The following is a 20,892-nucleotide window of genomic DNA, read 5'->3' as shown; positions in this document are numbered from 1 at the left end:
GTTCTTACCACATTGAAATTGTTGTTCACCCAGATAAGTAATCTTACTCGATATTGTAAATGCTTCATTTATTTCCTTTTTGATCACATATGGCACTATGATCACTGGGATTCCCCATTGGGAAATTATCAAACTGACCCACTTCATTTCAAGAATTCAGATCAAAAGTCCATTTTTTATTGAGCAAGAAATACACAGCCACAGGAAATGTTCCTGAACACTTTTGGAACTCATGACACTTGTTACTGATTGGACTGTAGATGTCCCAATCCACATTAGAATCATTATTTTCCCTAATTCCAACCACTGCATATATTCCTGCGCCACCCTATACTTATCTTGTAATTACTTTCCTTTGTAACCTGACCACCAGATGTCATCAATGGACTCCATCAATCACTATAATTGTTGCTGGTTTGTTTAATAGACACAACCAAATTATTTTCCCTCACCACATGCACACACACATACACACACACACAAACACGCACACATGCACACACAGACACATGCCCACAAACACACACACACACACACACACACAAACACGCACACACAAACACACACATACGCATAAACAGGCACACAGACTTGCACACACACACATGCCCACAAACACACACACACACACACACAGAACGATTTCTTCTATTAGCAAAGTTTCATGAATTAATTAATGACTCACTACAATCATTTTGCTGGATGCCCAGCATTAAAGTGATCAAATCTAATAATACAATGACACTGTCCTGACAGAAAGTATTGGAAAGTAATTACTGAATAAGCAGAGTGCATTGAAATGTATTATTGAAAGGAAATACATGGACAAATGACCTTTTATTGTGTTTGCTTGGACCGATCCGTTGTTGGGTCAATGCAGCTTTTATGATTAAATTATTTAAATGGTTTTCAGGAGAATGCACCGTTTGTACAGTGGCTGCCCCCTCTCTGAAACAAACATCGTGTAGATCTGAACCTCATGTCGTCATCTGTTTGTTTAATTGAAAACAAATCTCAATGTGGTAACTGCAAAACCCAGAGAGGATTCTGTGGGCTATAAATGAATGGCTTTGGGAATGTATCATCACAGGGTTTAAAACATACATATTAACTGGAACTCGAAGGACACATCTCTACACGCTGGAAATAATGGAACCAATTGAATTGATGGAGAGAATATTGTATATCTTCCTTGCTGTACTTGGTGTTCCTGGTAAGTGGTTACAACCATCAATTATATATGAGCTGTGTTTTGTAGCTGTACCATGACTCGCATTGTGTAGCTACAGCACCACTATTGATATCTGCTTCATAAACATGTGAAGTCATGCATTTTGGGAGGGCTAATAAAGATAGGAAATGTACAGTAAATGATAGAACCCTTCAGAGTTTTGATAGGCAAAGGGATCTGGGTGTACAGGTACACAGGTCACAGAAAATGACAATACAGGTGGAGAAGGCAGTTGAGAAGTCATACGGCATGCTTTCCTTCATCGGCGAGAGCATTGAGTTTAAGAATTGGCAAGTCATGCTGCAGCTTTATAGAACCTTAGTTAGGCCACATTTGGAATATAGTGTTCAATTCTGGTTGTCACACTACCAGAAAGAGGTGGAGGCTTTGGAGAGGGTACAGAAAAGATTTACCAGGATGTTGCCTCGTATGGAGGGCATTAGCTATCAGGCAGCTTGGAGGAACTTGGTTTGTTTTCAGTGGAACGATGAAGGTTGAGGGGCGACCAGATAGAAATCTACAAGATTCTGAGAGGCACAGCCAAAGTGGATAATCAGAAGTTTTTTTTTTCCCAGATTGTAAGAGCCAATTACTAAGGTGCACAGGTTTAAGGTGCAAGTGGAAACGTTTAAGAAACATGTTGGAGGTGGATTTTTTTTACACGGAGTATTGAGTGCCTGGAACTTGTTGCCGGGGGAGTAGTGGAAGCGGATACGGTTGTGACTTTTAAGGGGTGTCTTGACAAATACACAGATAGGTTGGGAATAGAGGGATGTGGTCTCCAGGAGGGTGGGCAGTTTTAGGTAAGTTGGGCAGCATGGTTGGTGCAGGCTTGGAGGGCTGAAGTACCTGTCCCTGCACTGTAATTTGCTTTGTCCTTGTTCATAGGAATGTATTAAATGGTCTCTGCGGTTTTATCCCAACTTCACAACGGCTAAAAACCGTGTTTTGCAATTCACCACTTTTCTAAATTAGTGATTTATTTCAATTTCTGCATTATTTAGTAAGGGTAACTCTGAACTGAATGAAGTTTTTTTTAAACAGCAAAAGTAATGAATGAGTCGGAAAAAAGTCACAAATTGTGTGTGTCATTAACTCGAGCGGTATTTCTGACTCCAGTGAGTATGTATTCAGGGAACTGCACCAAATTCTACTGAATGTGATTTGTAAACCAGATTGGATGACCACATTCCAGTAACCAGGGTTTCTGGTGAATTGTTGAGTATAATCGCAGGCAGTGTCCTTTCCAAAACCGAGTGAAATATCTAACTATAATGATCATACATATATGGGATTATGTGTTCATAAAATATTGAACAGACTGTGTGTATTAATCAATGGAATTAAAAACAAGTCTATTTTCTGTTCTGTTCCTTCTTGGTGAGGGATTTTTGTATTCATAGAATTGTTTAAGCTTTTTTTGGGATTGTGAGACAGAAAATGAAATGAAAAGCAAATTTGTTTTCTGTTTTGTTCCTTGTTGGCGAGAGATTTATTTTTTGATCCATGGAGTTGTTTAAGTGTTTTTAACATTGTGAGACAGAATGCATTTTGCTGTTTTATTTTTGAAGAAATTCTCCATGATGAAAGGCGAAATGTTTGCATACTGTTCTGAATTGTAAATAACTGTTCTATCGCAATCACAGACAAACTAATTCCTGTCATTCAGAAAAGAATTGGTAGGAATAATAGCAAAGTGGACTATTATTTGAGTGAGAAAATATTGCAGCACGCTGCTCTGCAGAGGAACCTGTGTGTCCTTGTGCATGAATCACAAAAAAAATGGTTTGCAAGTGCAGCAGGTAATTAATAAGGTAAATGGATTTTTGTCCTTCGTTGCTAGAGGGATGGAGATTTTTTTTTAAAGAAGGTTATTTTGCAGCTGTATAAGGTGCTTATGAGGACACAACTAGAGTAACATGTACAGAGTTCCCTCTTACTTGATAAAGGATATACTGTCACTGGAGGGGTTGCAGAGGAGATTCACTAGTTGGAACCCAAAGTTGACAGTGTTGGATTGTGAGCAGAGACTGAGAAGACTGGGACTATACTCATGGGAATTCAGAAGAATGAAGGAGATCTGACAGAAACATATAAGATTATGAAGGAAAACGTTAAGATAGAGGCAGGGAAGCTGTTTCCGTTGGCAGGCGAATCTAGGAATAGCTGCCATGGCCTCAAAATAAAGGGCGGGGGGGGTGCATTTAGGACTGATCTGAGGAGGAACTTCTTCACACAATGGGTTACGAATCTGTGGAATTCCCTGCTCAGTGAAACAGTTGAGCCTACCCCAATGAATAGTTTTAAGGCAAGTGCATATTAAATTTTTGAACAGTAAATGAAATAAGGGTTATTGTGCTGAGTCATGGAGCTGAGTCCATGAAAAGATCAGCTATGATCTTTAGAAGGCGGAGCAGGCTCGAGGCTCACTACACCTCCAATTCTAATGTTGTCTTCTTCACATCTGACGACACGCTTGCTCTACGTCAACACGCTTTTGATTTCACTTTCATTCACCTGCAAAAGACACACAGTGCTTTATCTTTATTGCCGTCAGCCGTGCTTTGTTTTGTGATTTTATCTGATGCATGAATTTGTACAGCTGAATTTATAATCCCCATTCAGATTCATATTCAGAATAATCTATTAAAAATATATTTCTTCCATTAAGATGCAGCATCTGATTCTTCGTGATGCCTAAATTAACTTACCCTCGATTTGTCAACTGCACACGTTTGTTCATTGTGGCTGTTGGGTGCAGATATAATTCCTCTCTATTCTCTCAATTCTTCAAAATTTGGAAGTTGTCTTTTTAGAAACTGATTTCATTTTGCATATGGACATGATCAAGGGCAGAGAACGTGGCAGTGATGCTTGTGGAAAACCATTTCCCATATTCGGTATAATCTGATAAAATTCTCTTTTCATCCACGCTTCCTGCTTTTTTTCTCTAACAAGCATAATATTCATTGTGCTGTTTGTCAGTTAAATGTTTTGAACAGATATTAGAATGGGATTGTTATGTTACAGACTATATCGGCCTTTGGAAATAAAAGCAAACTTCCTGACATCATTTTTGCGAATCTGATCTAAAATTACTGATTATTATTTATCGATAACCACACAGATACTTTTGGAATGTCTGCTGATGCTGTCTATCATGTTCTCAATGTTTATTATATATTTGTTCAAATTATTCCACCACTGAGATTGACTCACTGTCTTTTAGTTCTTTCAATTGTTCCAGCTTTTATAAACATGAAGCAGCATTTGCTGCTTTCCAAAGATATGCTGATGATATGGTGGTGTTATGATGTCCAGTGTGGATATGAGGGATCGTCGTAGTTCTCCGTGTGGGCTCGTGGTGCATGGGTTCCCCTACTGAGCAAGCGGGGGCTCCCCAATAGGGATGGAGCAGCAGCAGTTTGATAACTGCAGTCTCTGCAAGAGCCTCACAGTGTTGTTCTCGGGGATTTGAATTGTAAACTGTAACTGCAAATGCAGAAACACATTCACTGTGTAAATAGAGGGTATTGGTGATGGAAAACTGGCTTCGTTGAAATCATTACATTCAGGAGACGAGAAGTATAAATAATTTTTTTTTCTTCCCCATGGACAAACTTCAACATCAAGGCATGTAATTCTCTTCAGGAATTAATATAAAGTGTTTTTCTTTGTGAAATTAAGCCGATGATGTCAGCATAGAATATGACACCCAATAAGCAGAGTGCAGGTAATGTTTTTTTTTCTCTCTTGCTCTTAATATTCAAGGATATGACAAGCAAAATGTAACCATGCTGATGGCATGTGGGGTCTCAGTCACCTGATGAACACTTTGACCTATCCAGATGCCTTTGACTTTCGGTTAAGGATTTGGTAGACTTCATTCTACCTATGATCTGACACCCTATATTTACCCTAAAAATACCGTTTTAACAGAGTATCACTGGATAATCTGTCAATGATTATTTGACTGGCTTGCAAAACATTTCAGAGCACTCCGAATTTGTTCATTCATAAACGATATATTTCTAGATTCATTGGAATTAACAGGATGAAAGCTCAAAACATATTATTGAGAAAACCCAACCTCGATCTAACAAAGATCTTTCAGATAACTGTATCACTGGAAAACGCAGAGAATATTGCTGAGGGAGAGAGAGAGAGAGCGCGCTATCTCCGAACATGGCAGAAGAGGTTTCCTACCTAAGACTGAACGTTGAGTCTTGGAATGCATTTCAGATATGAGTTGTCAGGACCAATTTGCATATTGGCTGAACCAGTGGTTGGGGTCACGCTCATTAAAAGTGCAGGGGATTTCATCCAATTTCAAACTATTGATCTGTAACTCAAGAGTTACTGAGTTGGTTTGAAGAAAAACTGACCTTAAAGGAGGGTGGCCTGTTATTGGGTTGCTTCTTGTGTGATGTAATGTCTAAGCTGAACGATTTACTGATGTTATTGGGCATGTTGCTTCTATGGTGCCAGAATTACGAACAGCGTATGTTTCAATAATAGAGGCGATTTATGATGAAGGGAGTGTATGATGAGCTGTGCAAACTGATCCTGAGTGAATCCAATTCTCATGTCTTATTTAAACACATGGAGTGTTATGGTAAAGTTATATAAGGCATTGGTGTGGCCTAACTTAGAGTATTGTGTACAGTTTTGGTCACCTAGTTACAGGAAGGATATAAATAAGGTTGAAAGAGTGCAGAGAAGGTTCACAAGGATGTTGCCGGGACTTGAGAAGCTGAGTTACAGAGAGAGATTGAATAGGTTAGGACTTTATTCCCTGGAGCGTAGAAGAATGAGGGGAGGTTTGATAGAGGTGTATAAGATTTTGATGGGTATAGATAGAGTAAATGCAAGCAGGCTTTTTCCACTGAGGCTAGGGGAGAAACAGAAACAGATGGCATGGGTTAAGGGTGAAAGGAGAAAAGTTGAAAGGGAATATTGGGGGGGGGGGGCTTCTTCACGCAGAGAGTGGCGGGAGTGTGGAATGAGCTGCCGGATAAAGTAGTAAAGGCGGAGTCACTTTAACATCCAAGAAAAAAAAACATGGACGGGTTCATGGATGAGAGGGGTGTGGAGGGATATGGTCCAGGTGCAGGTCAGTGGGACTAGGCAAAAAAATGGTTCAGCACAGACAAGAAGGGCCAAAAGGCCTGTTTCTGAGCTGTAAATTTCTATGGTTCTATGGAATTTGTTCCTGTAAAAGTGCAGATGCTGAGCGGGAGAGTTGGTGCTGAGTGCCAATCTGTCTCTGATCAGGAATCTGTTGATGCCGTGAGCTCTGACACCAGTGGCTTTCTTGATCCTGAGGGCTTCTGATTCCATACAGGCTTGTAATTCTGTTCAGTGGGATTGATGCTAAGGGGGTTCTGAGTGTGTGTCATTAATCCGGCAGGGAGTGTGCAAGGCAGGCACTGATCCCAGGTGGAGGTCTGATCCTGTGAGAAATCAGATTCATCAAGATTTATTAGCCCATTGGATCTGAATCTGGAAAGTAACACTCCTTTCAATGCATTGGAATTAATCTTGGGCCGTGTAGCCAAAACCGACAGGCATGTTTAGATCCGTGTGTATTCTGATCCTCACCGGGATCAATCATACAGAACATTGGCACCCACCATTTGCCTGATGCTGTGGGTGAAGCTTTTGATAAACGGGCCCCACGGATTATTCAGAATGTTTAAATCTCCCTGTTTCGTCGGCCCAGTAGAGAATATATCACCGAGGAGAATGTGTTCTGTGCACCAGCTGTATCCTGTTTTCGTTTCCACCTCTATCTAGTTAAGGACCTGACCACTGATACTGATGATTACAAAGTTTAGTTGCAATAGTAATCCTGCTGGGAAGTCAATGGTGTGAAACTACCCTCTGTGGGATTATGACTGAATGCCTCTCAGTCAGAATCCCTCCCAATAGTTATCTGTGTTGATTACAGTCATAGTGATGTGTGTTCCAAATCCATCCATCGTCTAATCCCAGTAACCCAAATAGGATTGGATAACCAGGTGTTCGGATGAATGATGTTTCTGATTGTAAGACTTGGTGTCTTCATGTAAGACAAGTTCATTGGTAAAAACGTGACCTTCCAGCGTTAAAACCGCTTGACAGATCTAGTCAGAGATCCAATATTTTCAAAAAGATTAAGTCATCAAGTTGCCACATAGGAGTGACTGTGTGTGTGATGCTGAAAACAAGCCCCTTAAATTGGCAGTTGAACTAACTGTAAATGTGTTTGTTTCACGTACAGAGTTTGTCGATTTTTGAACTCTGAGGATGCCGATTCCCCACCCTTTTGCTGTGACAAACCTTTCTGTAGCGCATCAAATAATAACATGTAATTCGTAATTGAGTGTATTTTCCCATCTGTTTTCTTTTTTACAGTGAATTTACTCGGAATTCTGATCCTGTCCCGGAGACAGTGCGGCCTCTCATTCTGCACTACTTGTTACCTCATCGCCATGGGAGCGGCGGATCTGCTGGTCATTATCGTTGGCATCATACTGAGCTACATCAATTATTATTATTTTCCTGTGAGTTTTCTGTACATCACCCCTGTGTGTTCTTCCCATGCTGTTTTAATGGGTGCAGCGCTGGACTGTTCTGTCTGGTTCACCGTCGCATTCTCATTTGATCGATTTGTGGCAATTTGTTGCCAGAACCTGAAGACAAAGTATTGCACTGGGAAAACTGCAGCTGCCATTTTAACAACAACAAGCTTTTTACTCTTCTTAAAAAACGTTCCCTTCTACTTTACAAATAAACCTGTATTTATATTCCAAAACGTGCCCTGGGGCTGCCAACCAATGGTACACACGTTTTATGATCCTCGATGGGTTGGGTTTCAATGGTTTGATCAAGTTACGAATCCATTGCTGCCATTTGTTTTAATTCTGCTGATCAACACTCTGACAGTCAGATACATATTACGAAGCAGTCAAGTCCGTAAGGGGCTGAGGACTCAATTTAACAGAGAAAATAACAAAGACCCAGAGATTGAAAACAGAAGGAAGTCTATAATTTTACTCTTCACCATATCTGGCATCTTCATACTGTTGTGGTCAATCAATGTCATACAATTTGTATATGTTAAAGTTGTAGGAATATTTTCCCTTAGCAATGTTGTATATGTATTAGAAGATGTTGGAAATATGCTGCTCAATTTAAATTGCTGCACCAACACTTTTATTTACATGGTCACTCAGCCCAAGTTCAGAGAACAAATTAAGTTTGCATTGAAGAATCCAATCACATCAATTGCAGCGAGACTCAGGTCACCCCGGAGTTTGTGTTACTGAATGACAGCGGCTCAGTGAATCAGGAAGCTTCATTTACCTCTACCACCCTCTTAAACCAGTCAAGTGATGATCCCAGCAGGAAACATTCACCCTGGCCACTCCTTCACTCCCCAGCCTCAGGTTAAAGGCTCCCGAAAGAATGATTGTGGAATCCCTTTTGGAATCTGTCAGGAAATGTTTTACTGGACAGGAGGGGAACTTTCCCTGTAGAGTTTGTCTGCGATGAGAACTGACTCACAAAGGGATTCAAATCATTAATATTGAATTTTCTTGCCGGTTTAACATTCTCACTTGCTCTTAAAGAGTTAAAAGAAAATAAAACATACCAAGTTTATTTGACTGTATCGGACCAACATTTTGCCACTTTCAAATTTTTAGGAGAATACTTTGTTCCTCCAGCATTTTGAATCTCAGGAACATCTTACATGTGTTTTCCCCACAGACAGTATTAAAACTATTAGTAGATTTACTTTAAGGACGTATTTTTCTACTAATTCTCATCAGCTTGTCCGTTTCCTATTTTTCTGCTTCCCTGAATGTAAGTCTCTGTCCAAAGACTGACCACACAGATTCAGATGTTACAAAATCATTTTTTTAATATTTAACTGCTGGGACAATCTATCATTCTGGGGCGAACATTCTCTGTGGAACTCTCATGCCGGCTGTCTGAAACTTAGCCCATGATCAGCTTTCAGCCTGGATCAGACCTGATAGATGCATCCACTCTCTCTTTCAGCCTCCGACTCAAATGCGACTGAACTGAGTATTTGCTACAAACTTTGAGACAAATGAGATTCCCTGCTCTGCCCATGACTCCATAGGCAATCATCTGTTTTCTGAATTACCAAATAACTCTAAACCACCAAACAAGTAATCGTTGTTTTGGTCATTCTGACAATGAATCATAGTTTACATATTGACAATTAATAATACTTCAATTATTGTGTTTTTGGTTATAATGCAACGAATAAACTAATATACGCCTTAAACCATTCTTTCCTGGTGTCTCTGATGTAAAAGAGAAAAACGTTCACTGTTATGAAGCTTTCTTTACCCTGGAGTTGCACCATTTTACAAACATGGCTTATTTCATCTCCCCAAAGCAAAGGCAATGCTATCCAGGATAGAATTTACTCTGGTTATTGTATTTAGTTCTATTCAAAGCTTCTTCATCATGATTACTTGCGCTACAACACTGGTGATGAGAATAAATCTCTTCACTCTTTGGAATTTGGAATTCTGGCCTGCTTTTCCTTTCCAGAAAATGCTTAACTACAAGACCATAGATCAATCCTTCCTCTTTACGTATATCAAATTGAGTCAGTTGTCTGATTGGCTGCATGATATGTAGCTCACAGAAACAATTCCTTATCCACTCTATGAATCTCCCATCGTGGCTGCCCTTTGCTAAATTGATTAATGCAGTCGATATGTTTGCTTAAATCAACTACAATTACCGCTGTGCTCTTCTCACACGCCCTCAGTGTTTCCTGGTTTATATGCCCTAATTAAATGTATTGTCCTGAGATCCTTAGAGTATTCCTCCCACAGGATTCCTTCCCTTGCTTTTTATTACCACTAAGGTTTATTTATTGGACAATTTTCTTCCCTTTTGCCAATACAATTGCTTCATACAGCCTTAAACTTTTTCCTAATGAATAAAAGAACTGTCCCTCCTGTTGTTTCTCCTTTAATCCTTTTGGAATACTTAGTAGCGTTGGACATTTAACTCCAAGCCCTTATTCTCCACCTGTCAAGCATCCTGACCACGCCACGCCTATTTTCTCAATTTGTGCCATCGGTTCATCAATTTTATTTCAAATCTGCATGTATTTATGTAAAAGGTCTTTTGAATATGTCGAACAGATTCGTCCTTCTTTGAGCCCCATCCCTGTTATTCATTCCAGCTTTCAAACCTCATTTTAATCTTTATGTTTCCATCCTTCCCTGTGGCCGTGGGATTGGCCTTGCATATTTAATCTGTAAAACTCTACCTTCTGCTCACATGCTGATGGGCTGATTTAGTTCCCACACCTTGCTTTAGTAGCTTAAATCCACCTGAATTGCATGAATTTTTGCCAGGATGACAAGGTCCAACCAATTAAGATGCAACATGTCGTTTTTATGCCTTGGAAGGTATCCAAATGACCCAAGAAACTCTGAAACTGGCCCCCTGCTCCAGCTCCTTATCCAAGTATTAAGGTGAACTAGCCCCATTCCTTGCCTCGCTGTCACCGGGAGTAATCCTGAGGTTATAACCCTGGAAGTCCTAGTTTTCAGTTTACGGCCTCGCTCTCTGAACTCTTTCTCTGGACCCATCACTCTTCCTGTCAATGTCACTGCTACCAATGTGAGTTCTGGCTGTTCACACTGCCCTTTCAGGATAGCAGCAGTAGCAGGTCATTTACCCTTTGATCCTGCTCCCTATTTAATAAGATCATGGCTGGTCTGACAGTCAAACCATTCATATCCCTGCCATATCTCCATAGCCCCTAATTCTCCAAATGATTAAAAGGCTATCGATATCAGCCTTGAAAGTGTTTAAGGGCTGGAAATACAATCCTGCTGGAGTAATGTGTTCCATGTTTCAGCACTCTTTGAGAGAATAATATCAGTCTGCAATCACATAAACACACACCATCTATTCTCACAATATGCTCTCTGCTCCTAAGCTCTACCCTCAGTGGAAACCTCCTCCCAATATGGAAGTTGCTTTGCAGATAATCTTTGTGAAATGGTGAAGCACAACTGATTAATATTTGCATTTTCCATTTTAATTTGTTGAAGTTGATCGTTATAAACCTGATGCTCAGCATAATGACATAAGGCAGTTGGTGATAGCCGTGGGCTGGTTCATTGTTTGCAAGTGGGGAATAAAAGGGGCGAGTGCTGAGTGACCCAAAGTCAAAGTTTCCAGATGCAGCATTTAGTAAACTGAAAGAATTCAACAACAAGTTCCTTTGGCGATTTCCGTGCATTTATTTACCTGTCCAAGGTCGAAGTTGTGCAGGAAACACGGAAAGTGATGAATAACAACTGAAGACCGTCAGTACAATTAAAGATCTCTCAGCCCAAAGAAAACAAACAGAAAACCAGTTAGTTGTTCTGTATTGTAGTGATTGTGGAACTGTTTGATATTGTGGAAACATACTTCAATTCCATGGCAGGGATCAAAGTATGTTGTTCTTGTGCTCTGATGGAAAATGGTATGTTACTACTGAGATTTGGAAATTGGGTCCTAATTTTACACAGAACAGATGAAAAAGGAGCTGTATCCTAATTGTTGCACCGGGTGCAGCTTTTCACAAGATACCGTCAGCATCTTTAGTGGAGAGATCAGGTTAATTCAATCACTTGACAGCAAGTGAACTGCTCGCCTTCAGAGAACATGTCTGCCACCTTTAATTTGTACGTCGTTTCATCATTCCCACCAAAGCTGTGCATTCAAATCGCATGCAGGATAATCAAAGTCTTTCAGCTGGGTACACTTCATCAGGGTGACATGGCCAAATTCATAAATAACCTGACAAACTATGACAATCTAGTACGGTACTGGCTTGTATGTTTTCGTTGTAGAATCTCAGTTCGATGTCACATTTATTATTCGGGGCAGAATCATCAATGAGGCTATAGAGGCCAGCACTTGGTCTGCAATTAATACCATACTGACCAAATAGCGGTGTGCAAGGGCAAAAACATCAAAAAAAAACTGCACCGACGGAAAACAATCTATAAGTGACACTATACAACATAGGGAATGCTACTTGACAGAACTGTTCATAACAACTTTCCACTCTATTATTTCCCGTCATTCCTGATCTGTATTTCCCTTCTAGAATTTAGAAATTTCTGTTTTAAATGTTGCTCTGTAACATGGAATGAAACAAACCTCCTCGGCAGTTTATCACACAAAAAAAAACCTTATTATGCCTCATAAAAGTATTGTTTTATTACAGAATATCTGGAGCCAACAACAATCCAAAAAACACATTGACCCCTTTGCTAGCCAGCCTTCTGTCACTGAATTCATCACTCGTGATTGGAGGAAGAACTGTTTCAGCTCTTCTTAAATTGATATCATCAACTATGAGCAAAATCATTCTGTTTGCATTCTGTTTTGAGCCACCTTAATGCCCCTGGGGACTCCGCAGTGAAGCTCACTCCATACATTGCAATGCTCGCAACTGAAATCTGCCTAGATAAATCCCCAGGGCCTGATGAAGTGTATCCTATGATATTATGGGAGGCTGGGGGTGAAATTGCGCCCCCCCCCAACTGATATATTTGAATCATGGATTGTCACAGGTGAGGTACCTGAAGATTGGAGAGTGGCAAATGTTGTGCCTTTGTTTAGAAAGGGCTGTAAGGAAAATCCTGGGAACTACAGGCCAGTGAGCCTCACATTTGTAGTGGGTAAGTTGTTGGAAGGTATTTTGAGAGCGTGGATCTACAGGCATTTAGAGATGTAAGGACTGATTATAAGGGTCAGCATTTCTGTGAGTGGAAAATCAGGTCTCACAAATCTCGTAGAGTTTTTTTTTGAAGGAGTAACCAAAAAGGTAGATGAGGGCAGTTCAACTGATGTTGTCAACATGTATTTTAGCAAGGCCTTTGACAAGGTACTACATGGTAGGTTGTTGCATAAGGTTAAATCTCACGGGATCCAGGGTGAGGTCTCTAAATGGATACAAAATTGGCTTCTTGACAGAAGCCAGAAGGTGGTTGTAGAGACTTTTTTTTCAAACTGGAGGCCTGTGACCAGCAGTGTGCCTCAGGGATTGGTGTTGGACCCACTGTAATTTGCGATTTATATTAATGAATTGAATGCGAATAAAGGAAACGTTATTAGTAAGTTTGCAGATGACGCCAAGATTGGTGGCATAGTGGACATTGAGGGAGATTATCTCCCATTGCAACAGGACAATGTTCAATTGGTCCCGTGGGCTGACAAGTGGCAGATGGAGTTTAATTTAGACAAATGCAAGGTCATGCATTTTGGTAGATTGAACCAGGGCAGGACTGACTCATGTAATAGTATGGTGTTGGGGAGAGTTACAGATCAAAGAGATCTAGGGTAACATGTTCATAACTCTTTCAAATTTGAGTCACAAGTGGACAGTGTGGTGAAGAATGCATTCGGTATTCTTGGTTCCATCGGTCAGAACATTGAATACAGGAGTTGAAATGTCTTATTGAAGTTGTACAAGATATTGGTAAGGCCACACGTGGAATACTATGTTCAATTCTGGTCATCCTATTATAGAAAGGATATTATTAAACTAGAAAGAGTGCAGAACTGTCTATTAGGATGCTACTGGGACTCGATTGATTGAGTTATAAGGAGAGGCTGGATAAACTGAGATTTACTTTTCTCTGAGCACAGGAGGCTGAGGGGTGCTCTAAAAGAGGTTTGGAAAATAATGAGGGCACAGATCAAGTAGACGGTTAATATCTTTTCTCAAATGAAAGGGACATTAAAACTAGAATGCATAGAGTTAAGCAGAGAGGGGAAAGAGACACAATTGTGAAGAGGGACAGTTTTTTTTACATAGAGTGTGGTGAGTGGCTGGAACAACCTTCCAGAGGTAGTCGTAGACGCAGGCACTATTTTGTCTTTTAAAAAGCGTTTAGGTATGTACATGGTTACGATGGATATAGATGGGTACGGGCGAAATGCGGGAGATTAGTTTAGGGTTAAAAGAGAAGGTGGCATAGACAAGTTGGAGCGAAGGGCCTGTTTCCATGTTGGTACTGTTCCTTGTTTGGTAAGATGTCTTGAAGCAGCTGTTATAAAATGTTTACTCTGATAATTAAATGCGTGCTATCTGCAGAGTGCTGTGGACAAACAGAAGTGGACAGCGTCAATCTTTCCACATGAACAAATGGGATGGATATCGCGTGATCAAGCACCGCAATTCCTCGTGCAAAATACAATTCAAACATTCACCAATCTTTACATGTTGTTATGGTGTTTTTGTCCTGCAGTTTCCATTGTGTACGATGATGAGTTGAGAATCTCCAGTTTACACGAATCATCTGCATCAAAAAGGAAATTCCCGAAATGTGTTTGACCTCCAAACTCCTGACATTCTCAAGGAGTTTGGGAATAGGCAGTAAAAACATGGTCATTGTTGCGAGTCAAATGTACAGCAACATAACAGCTAAATTAATGCAATCAAATTCATTGAGAAGCACAACAGAAAGAATATTGAGTGTCTCTGTGTCCTGAGTTTAATTTTAGAAGATTACGATTTGTTCTTATTGTGACTATTTAATTGTTGTGTAACTCTATTGTTAAGATTTCCAGGCTAAGGTACAGGTTGCAGTCACAGAACGCGGGAGCTGCTGATTGCCAGAGAGATCAATAACACCTTCCTGCGGTGAAGGAGAAAAAGCTCAGGTTCATTGACCTGAAAGCCAATCTGTAGATATTTCCAGATTTCAGGTCAAGGGAAATGTTAGCGACGTCATCTTTGAGGGCAAATATTCCATTTGCAGTTTCTGATATGTCAAACGGTCAGGGACAGGGAAGTGTGGGTACAAGGAGGGAGTTCTGAACATCCTGACAGCCGTAGTGCAGAAGACTCAGACTTTAATGTCATCCAACAGATGGAGGGATCTCGCAGCGTATGTGGGTCCGATCAGCTGCTAAATCGTGGCAAAGAAAATGGAACATATCTACAGGTTGCCGGATTTTATTCCAGAGGTGGAGGAAGTGTGGTGATAGTCGGGAATTTGAAGGGAAGCAGTGGTAGATGGAATGTTATATTCGAGAGTACAGACAATATAATTCATTTCTTTCATTTCCTATTGCAAGACCACAAAGGGGAAATGATCACAATTCATTCATGTTCTTAATGCAAACAGCAAAAGCTTTCATCCATCATATCGATGCTGCTTGAGAAAATCCGTTAGGTCTTGAAGAAGTAATTTCATTCTATCTTGTCTATGCTGTTCTTGTGGCTTAATTCAACTGCTTTCCAAACAATTAAAGAAACTTCTCCTGGACTATGGTCCGAATATTTGCCACAATGAACCAAAGACAAGAGGTTGGTTGGTGTGTCTTTCATGAGTAATTGTCTCCGTTTATCATAATCAGATTGGAGCTTTTGACACAGCCAATATAACCAGATATTTGGAAGATTCTCTCTATTTCCTTCGCCATATGCATCATTTGTTCCTCCATATTACCCATGCATTCATTTCGGGCAACTTCCAGGTTTTTTGTGAGTTAAGTTACGTTCAAAGGGGTTAACTGTACATATTTGTTCAGTGAATTAAATTGTCATTTGTCTCCATGGAACCTAATGGCATGAGAATTACCCTGTTCTATTAATAAGGAACAACTTTCCACGAGTAATATCAGCCGAGACACCAACAGTGAGAAAGGCTGTGGGAAAGGAATGATCTTTAAAGGACAAACTTAGTTTACGGTGTTACAGTAATGGATCAACAACTAAGACAAATCGATTAAAATGTTACAATAATGGACTGGGATCTGGGAATAATCGATTAGACTGTAACGACAGTGGATCAGAATCTGACAGCAATGGGTAGAAGCCTGATATCGATGGACAGGGCTTTACCCTTGTGGTTTGATGTTATTACTGCAGGTGATTTTTGGATAACATTTGCTGATCGGATCGATTTCACACTGAAGCTTATACAATATTTTTTACTATTGCATCCAGGCTAGCGTAGGTATCATTGGTAAGTTTCTGTGTCCAACTGTTCATTGTATAATTTGTGTTCTACTTTATCATCAAACCTGTTGTGTTTTTTGCATGGAAACATCCACTCCGGGGCAGTTACAGATGTCCAAAATTCATATCAGCAAAAACTGTTGCTGGAATTCAAACTCCCTAGATTCCCCTTGGCCCTACATTGGTCACCAATCAGACAACACTCCCATTTTAATGATGCCATTCTTAGGGTTCATTATTGGTCCTTCATTGGAGTTTCATCATTTCTCCCACAAAAAAGTACATCCAATTGAATCCTGGAATTATTTCTCCCACTCCCCCAGGAAGTCTATTTTCTGTGCTATAACACCCAAATCCAACGGGAAAAAAAATCAATCCTTGGCATATGGCCATCCACATCAGCTTTGACTAACAGAGGCTCACATGCTGGATCGGGGTCCAATCAATTATATTCCAAAACATACACAGAGATGGAGAGGGGGGCGCCAATGTTGGAAGGGTGCGAGTTTCCGGCCACCAAATAATGCAGCAAGATATCTTTCGGGATGGAAAATCATTACGTGTCGTGGGCATTGAGCAAATGAACTGAGGGGAACCAAACAGATTGCCTTTATGGGCAGGGTTCATCCCCGGGTGTTCCGAGCAATACATTGATGTGAGATGCACAAGTCCACTTACCGGGTTTGTTTCTGAATCAATTGTACAGAACATTGCAGTGTCATTGATTGTTGTCTGAATGTGATATCTGTCAGCCATTCCAGCAGCATTCAGCAAGTTTCCATTGGAATATGTGTTGTGCTTGTTCAGTCTTTAGTTGTTGAACTAAATTGTGTTCAGGAAGATACATCTCCCCTGCCGTTATTTGCCTGGATTGATTGCCTATTTACCGTTGAGGGGAATGCCGTCAGTTCAGTTAAAGGAAAGTTTGTGTCTGTGCCGTGAATCGATGGATAGGACTTTACCCTTGTGGTTTGATGTTATTACAGCAGGCGATTCTTGGATAACATTTGAATATTTGTCTGCCGCTTTTGCTCTGGCTTGAACTTCTGTATACAATCAGAGAGGGCAATGCATCTGATGATTGAAACTTGGCCAGTGTGTGATGAATGTAGCCAAAGTGATTCTGTTTGGGAAGTATGACCAACACATTGCTTTGAAAATTTCAAGGTTAATGGCCGAAATGTGCTCACTGGCTTTTGCCAGAACACTTTTCTGATCAACGCCAAACCCAATATCAGAGAAAGGTACCTCAACCCGAAGAAGGAAGCAGCTACAGCTCTGTTCCAACTCCTTACAGTGGCTCTGAAGCCTGAGACAACGGTGCTCCAAGTGTGTGAAAATTAGACATTTTTATTGAGCTGTTGTGGATCAGTAACTGTCTGAGTGAAAGCGGACATTTATTTTGAAAAATTGGTGGGGGGGGGAGAGGTGGAATTCTGCTCACGGGACGTTAGCGGTGTCCCTGCGATATCCACACTGAGGATAATGTTCTGGGCACTTGCCTTCAAATTCAAACTTGGTATTTGGTGCAATTTGAATTTGGGGGAAAAAATCTGGAATTTGAAGTCTCGGAATGGGTCCTTTATGTTTCATGTTTATGAACATAAAACCATTGCCGACTTTTGCAAAACCGCCTCTGGTGTTCCAACACCTGAACTGGTCTTGCCGACATGTGATTCCAGACCAACACCAGTGCTGTTGACTCTTAACTGATCTCTGAAATTTCTCTGTCTGGCTGTTAGAGATGGACAATTTATTTTGTTCCAGCTGTCGATGTCCCCATTTCATGAACACATTTTTAATAAAAGCTGGTAGTTTTTTTTGAGGGGGGAGTGTACTAAGGACAGGGCTAGGATTGCTGAATGGTCTTCCAGTCGTCAGGTGAAATAGGGGAATTTTGTCAGGTGATTAGATGATCTGTCCCAACAGATGATCGGGTACACTGTCTCTATCCAAGACCGGACTGTGGTCAGCAGCACTGCTGGATTGTGTTCAGCTGCCTTTGGTGGTGAGGCAGGAAGGGGTGAATGCAGGGGAGGACGTAACGATTGAGTGTTGGCCTGGTCAGACATCGGACTTTGGATTTTGACGGTATAGCCAGTCTATATATTGTTGAAATTACTGTTTGGTCGCTGAACGGGTTGGATGATTCCTGCTGTTTGGGTGGGAAGTCTAATGCTGCTTAATTGGATTCAGAGTAGCTGCATTGTGAAGGAGTCTGGTTGCAGGAGGTCGGTGGAATCCTTGTTGAGCGTCAGTTTGGTCGGCTGATGCGATGTGGAGCAGTGTGGTCAGATCTGTAATAATCGGTAAAGTTGGGGGACAATGAAATGTGGCAATTTGTTAGTGGTGTTGTGTTATGGCGGGGTTATAAACAGATCAGATAGGGTACATTGACTGCTCTGCTTTGTGGTGCCATTATCTGCAGCAAAAACGGGAGCGAACTTTTGGTAAAATTGGGCCCGATATTTTTTCCAACATTGAACACCTGCAGAAGAAATTGGATGAGTGACAGGAAACAGGGAGAGAAAAGCTTTTTTTTGCACTGAAGGAAGGTGTGCTCTGGGCTTGTGCAGGAGTATGTACAAGGACCCCAGCATTTCGTGATCTACATTAGGGGAACCTAACATCAAGGTGTCAAAATATAATTTCAGATTGTGCCTGTGACTTTTTTACAAGTGTTAAATTCCATTGGCAAATCGGATTTTTGTCTCAGGAAAACAATGCTTTAACCTCAAGTCAAATAACAGATCTTGTCCACGGTATCACACATAAGGCAGGTATTAGAGTGATTGTGCAGAGAGAATTCAAGATGATTTATTCCAACAATGAAGGATATTAGTTAAAGAGATAAATGGGTGGAATTTGTCGTGTTTCTTTTGTAGAAGAGGAATAGGAGCCAATGTTTCTTTGAAGTGTTCGTTATCATGAGGGTCTTTGGAAAGTGAAGGTGAGGACAACACTTTCATATTGGTCATAGAAGCGAGCAGAGAGGGCACACGTTTGGGAAGCTTGACAGAAACACCAGATATGATATGAGGCAAATGTAATGATGCAGTGTGTTGTCCACATGCAGAATGCACTGCCTGAGTGTATGGTCATTTCCAATCAATAATGGGTTTGAAATGGGAATTGGGTGATGAGCAGTTTTGTTTAAATAAATAAAAGAGCATGGACGGGGAGTGAATCTCAGGAATTTTACTTACAGATTTTCTGTCCAGACACGTGGGGACAAATAACATCCTTCTGAACAGGGACTACTGCATGATCCGCATTTCATAGTTGGTAAGAAGCTTTTCTTTCCTCAAACTATGGTGATTCTTTGGAACTCTCTTCCTGAGGGAGTTTTAATTTAAGTTTTACTTCGGTGGTAGATAAACACGTAACCAGTCTCATTTTCAGCTGTTTGTGGCCCTTGTATGAAGTACATTTGATATTATGATCAGATCAGCCATGATGGTTGTATTGACAGGGGAGACATGGCCAGGCTGATAAGCCTATTCATTCTCAGATCCCATATGTTCATCTGCTCCAATTATATTATCATTACAGTATTTGTATATGCTTGTTGTCCAGAAATGAACAGAATTCATTCATCCACCTTTCTTGTTACCTGGTGAAGGGCAAAGAACAAAGAACAAACAAAGAACAAAGAACAAACAAAGAACAAAGAACAAACAAAGAGCTAAGAACTACCCAGCACGGGAAACAGGCCCTTCGGCCCAACGAGCCCGCACCGCCGCATCACCCTACACCGACCCTGCCCTGCGTGTATGCAAGTGGAACCCCTAACTTAGCCAGATTCAGGGAGAATAGTGTCAATTTGTTACACCAATCAGCCTAAGAGCACATCTTTGGGGTGTGGGAGGAAACCGGAGCGCCCGAAGGAAACCCACGCATCCACAGGGAGAATGCACAAACTCCCACAGACACCGGCCCAAATCCATGTGTCTGCACAGCCAGCAGTGATAGTCACCGAGCTGTTGCGGCAAAGGGCAGAAGAAAATTGATGATCTGACCCTGGACACTGGTTTGCCCCACCCCCTCCCCTATCCCCATTTCCCCCCGCCCCGCCCCTTAGCTATTAAAGCTGTGTTTGACATGCACCACTTAATAAATGCTGGGTAACTGACATTCTTTGTTTTGAAATGATTTTATTTGAGAGGTATGTGATTAGTAAGTGAATAGAAATTTGAGGTTCAGTGTCCGAGTCGGAGTGACAGAAATGCTCGGGCACTGATACCCTACACCACCCTGAATCCATGCAGAGTTTAAATTTCAGTATTGAATGTCACCATCTCAGACTGCACTGTGAGACCTACAGCTCACCAAGTGAAAAAAATAATTTTGGAAATACATTTCAGAAGGATGGAAACATCAAAACCTTACAGTATAACATCTATTTGAGAAAAAAGGCCGGCATTCCTCCAATACTGTTGACTGAGTGATGGGTATTTTGCAAAATTCACGTGTGAATCTTCTCCTCCATTCCTCCCTTTCCCTTTGTAATGAAGACAGTGAGATATTCCAGTTCACTGAAGAACATGGGCTGCTACCTGAACTACATTGTGTCAGTGGACTCAGACTAAATACAAATGAACATCTATTTGACTATAAAACTTATTATAATCTCAGGAGATGTTGGAGG

The 20,892-nt window shown here is 40.9% G+C and overlaps 1 protein-coding gene across 1 annotated transcript; it reads left to right on the top strand.

The window, feature by feature from the left end:
• Window positions 1-1,149: 1,149 nt before the first annotated feature.
• Window positions 1,150-18,756, top strand: LOC145337429 (putative G-protein coupled receptor 139). The gene is made up of 5 exons (XM_080182201.1): window positions 1,150-1,213; window positions 7,628-8,527; window positions 14,527-14,606; window positions 17,412-17,573; window positions 18,673-18,756. The coding sequence occupies exons 1-5, from the start codon at window positions 1,150-1,152 to the stop codon at window positions 18,754-18,756; spliced, it is 1,290 nt and encodes a 429-aa protein (XP_080038327.1).
• Window positions 18,757-20,892: the final 2,136 nt, after the last annotated feature.

Source organism: Carcharhinus amblyrhynchos, unplaced genomic scaffold, assembly GCF_965287045.1.
Source record: "Carcharhinus amblyrhynchos unplaced genomic scaffold, sCarAmb.v2.hapA scaffold_48, whole genome shotgun sequence".
In the NCBI taxonomy this organism is placed as follows: domain Eukaryota; kingdom Metazoa; phylum Chordata; class Chondrichthyes; order Carcharhiniformes; family Carcharhinidae; genus Carcharhinus; species Carcharhinus amblyrhynchos.
The sequence above is the reverse complement of the archived record's forward strand: the minus strand, read 5'-3'. Positions and strand labels throughout refer to the sequence as shown.

Excerpts from the sequence above, each read along its gene's own strand:
- LOC145337429 (XM_080182201.1), top strand. The coding sequence starts at position 1,150 with ATGGAACCAATTGAATTGATGGAGAGAATATTGTATATCTTCCTTGCT. Across the intron at positions 8,528-14,526 it reads GAGACTCAGGTCACCCCGGA|TTTCCATTGTGTACGATGAT; the intron begins GTTTGTGTTACT and ends TTTGTCCTGCAG. Across the intron at positions 17,574-18,672 it reads CTGAGACAACGGTGCTCCAA|CAAAAACGGGAGCGAACTTT; the intron begins GTGTGTGAAAAT and ends CATTATCTGCAG.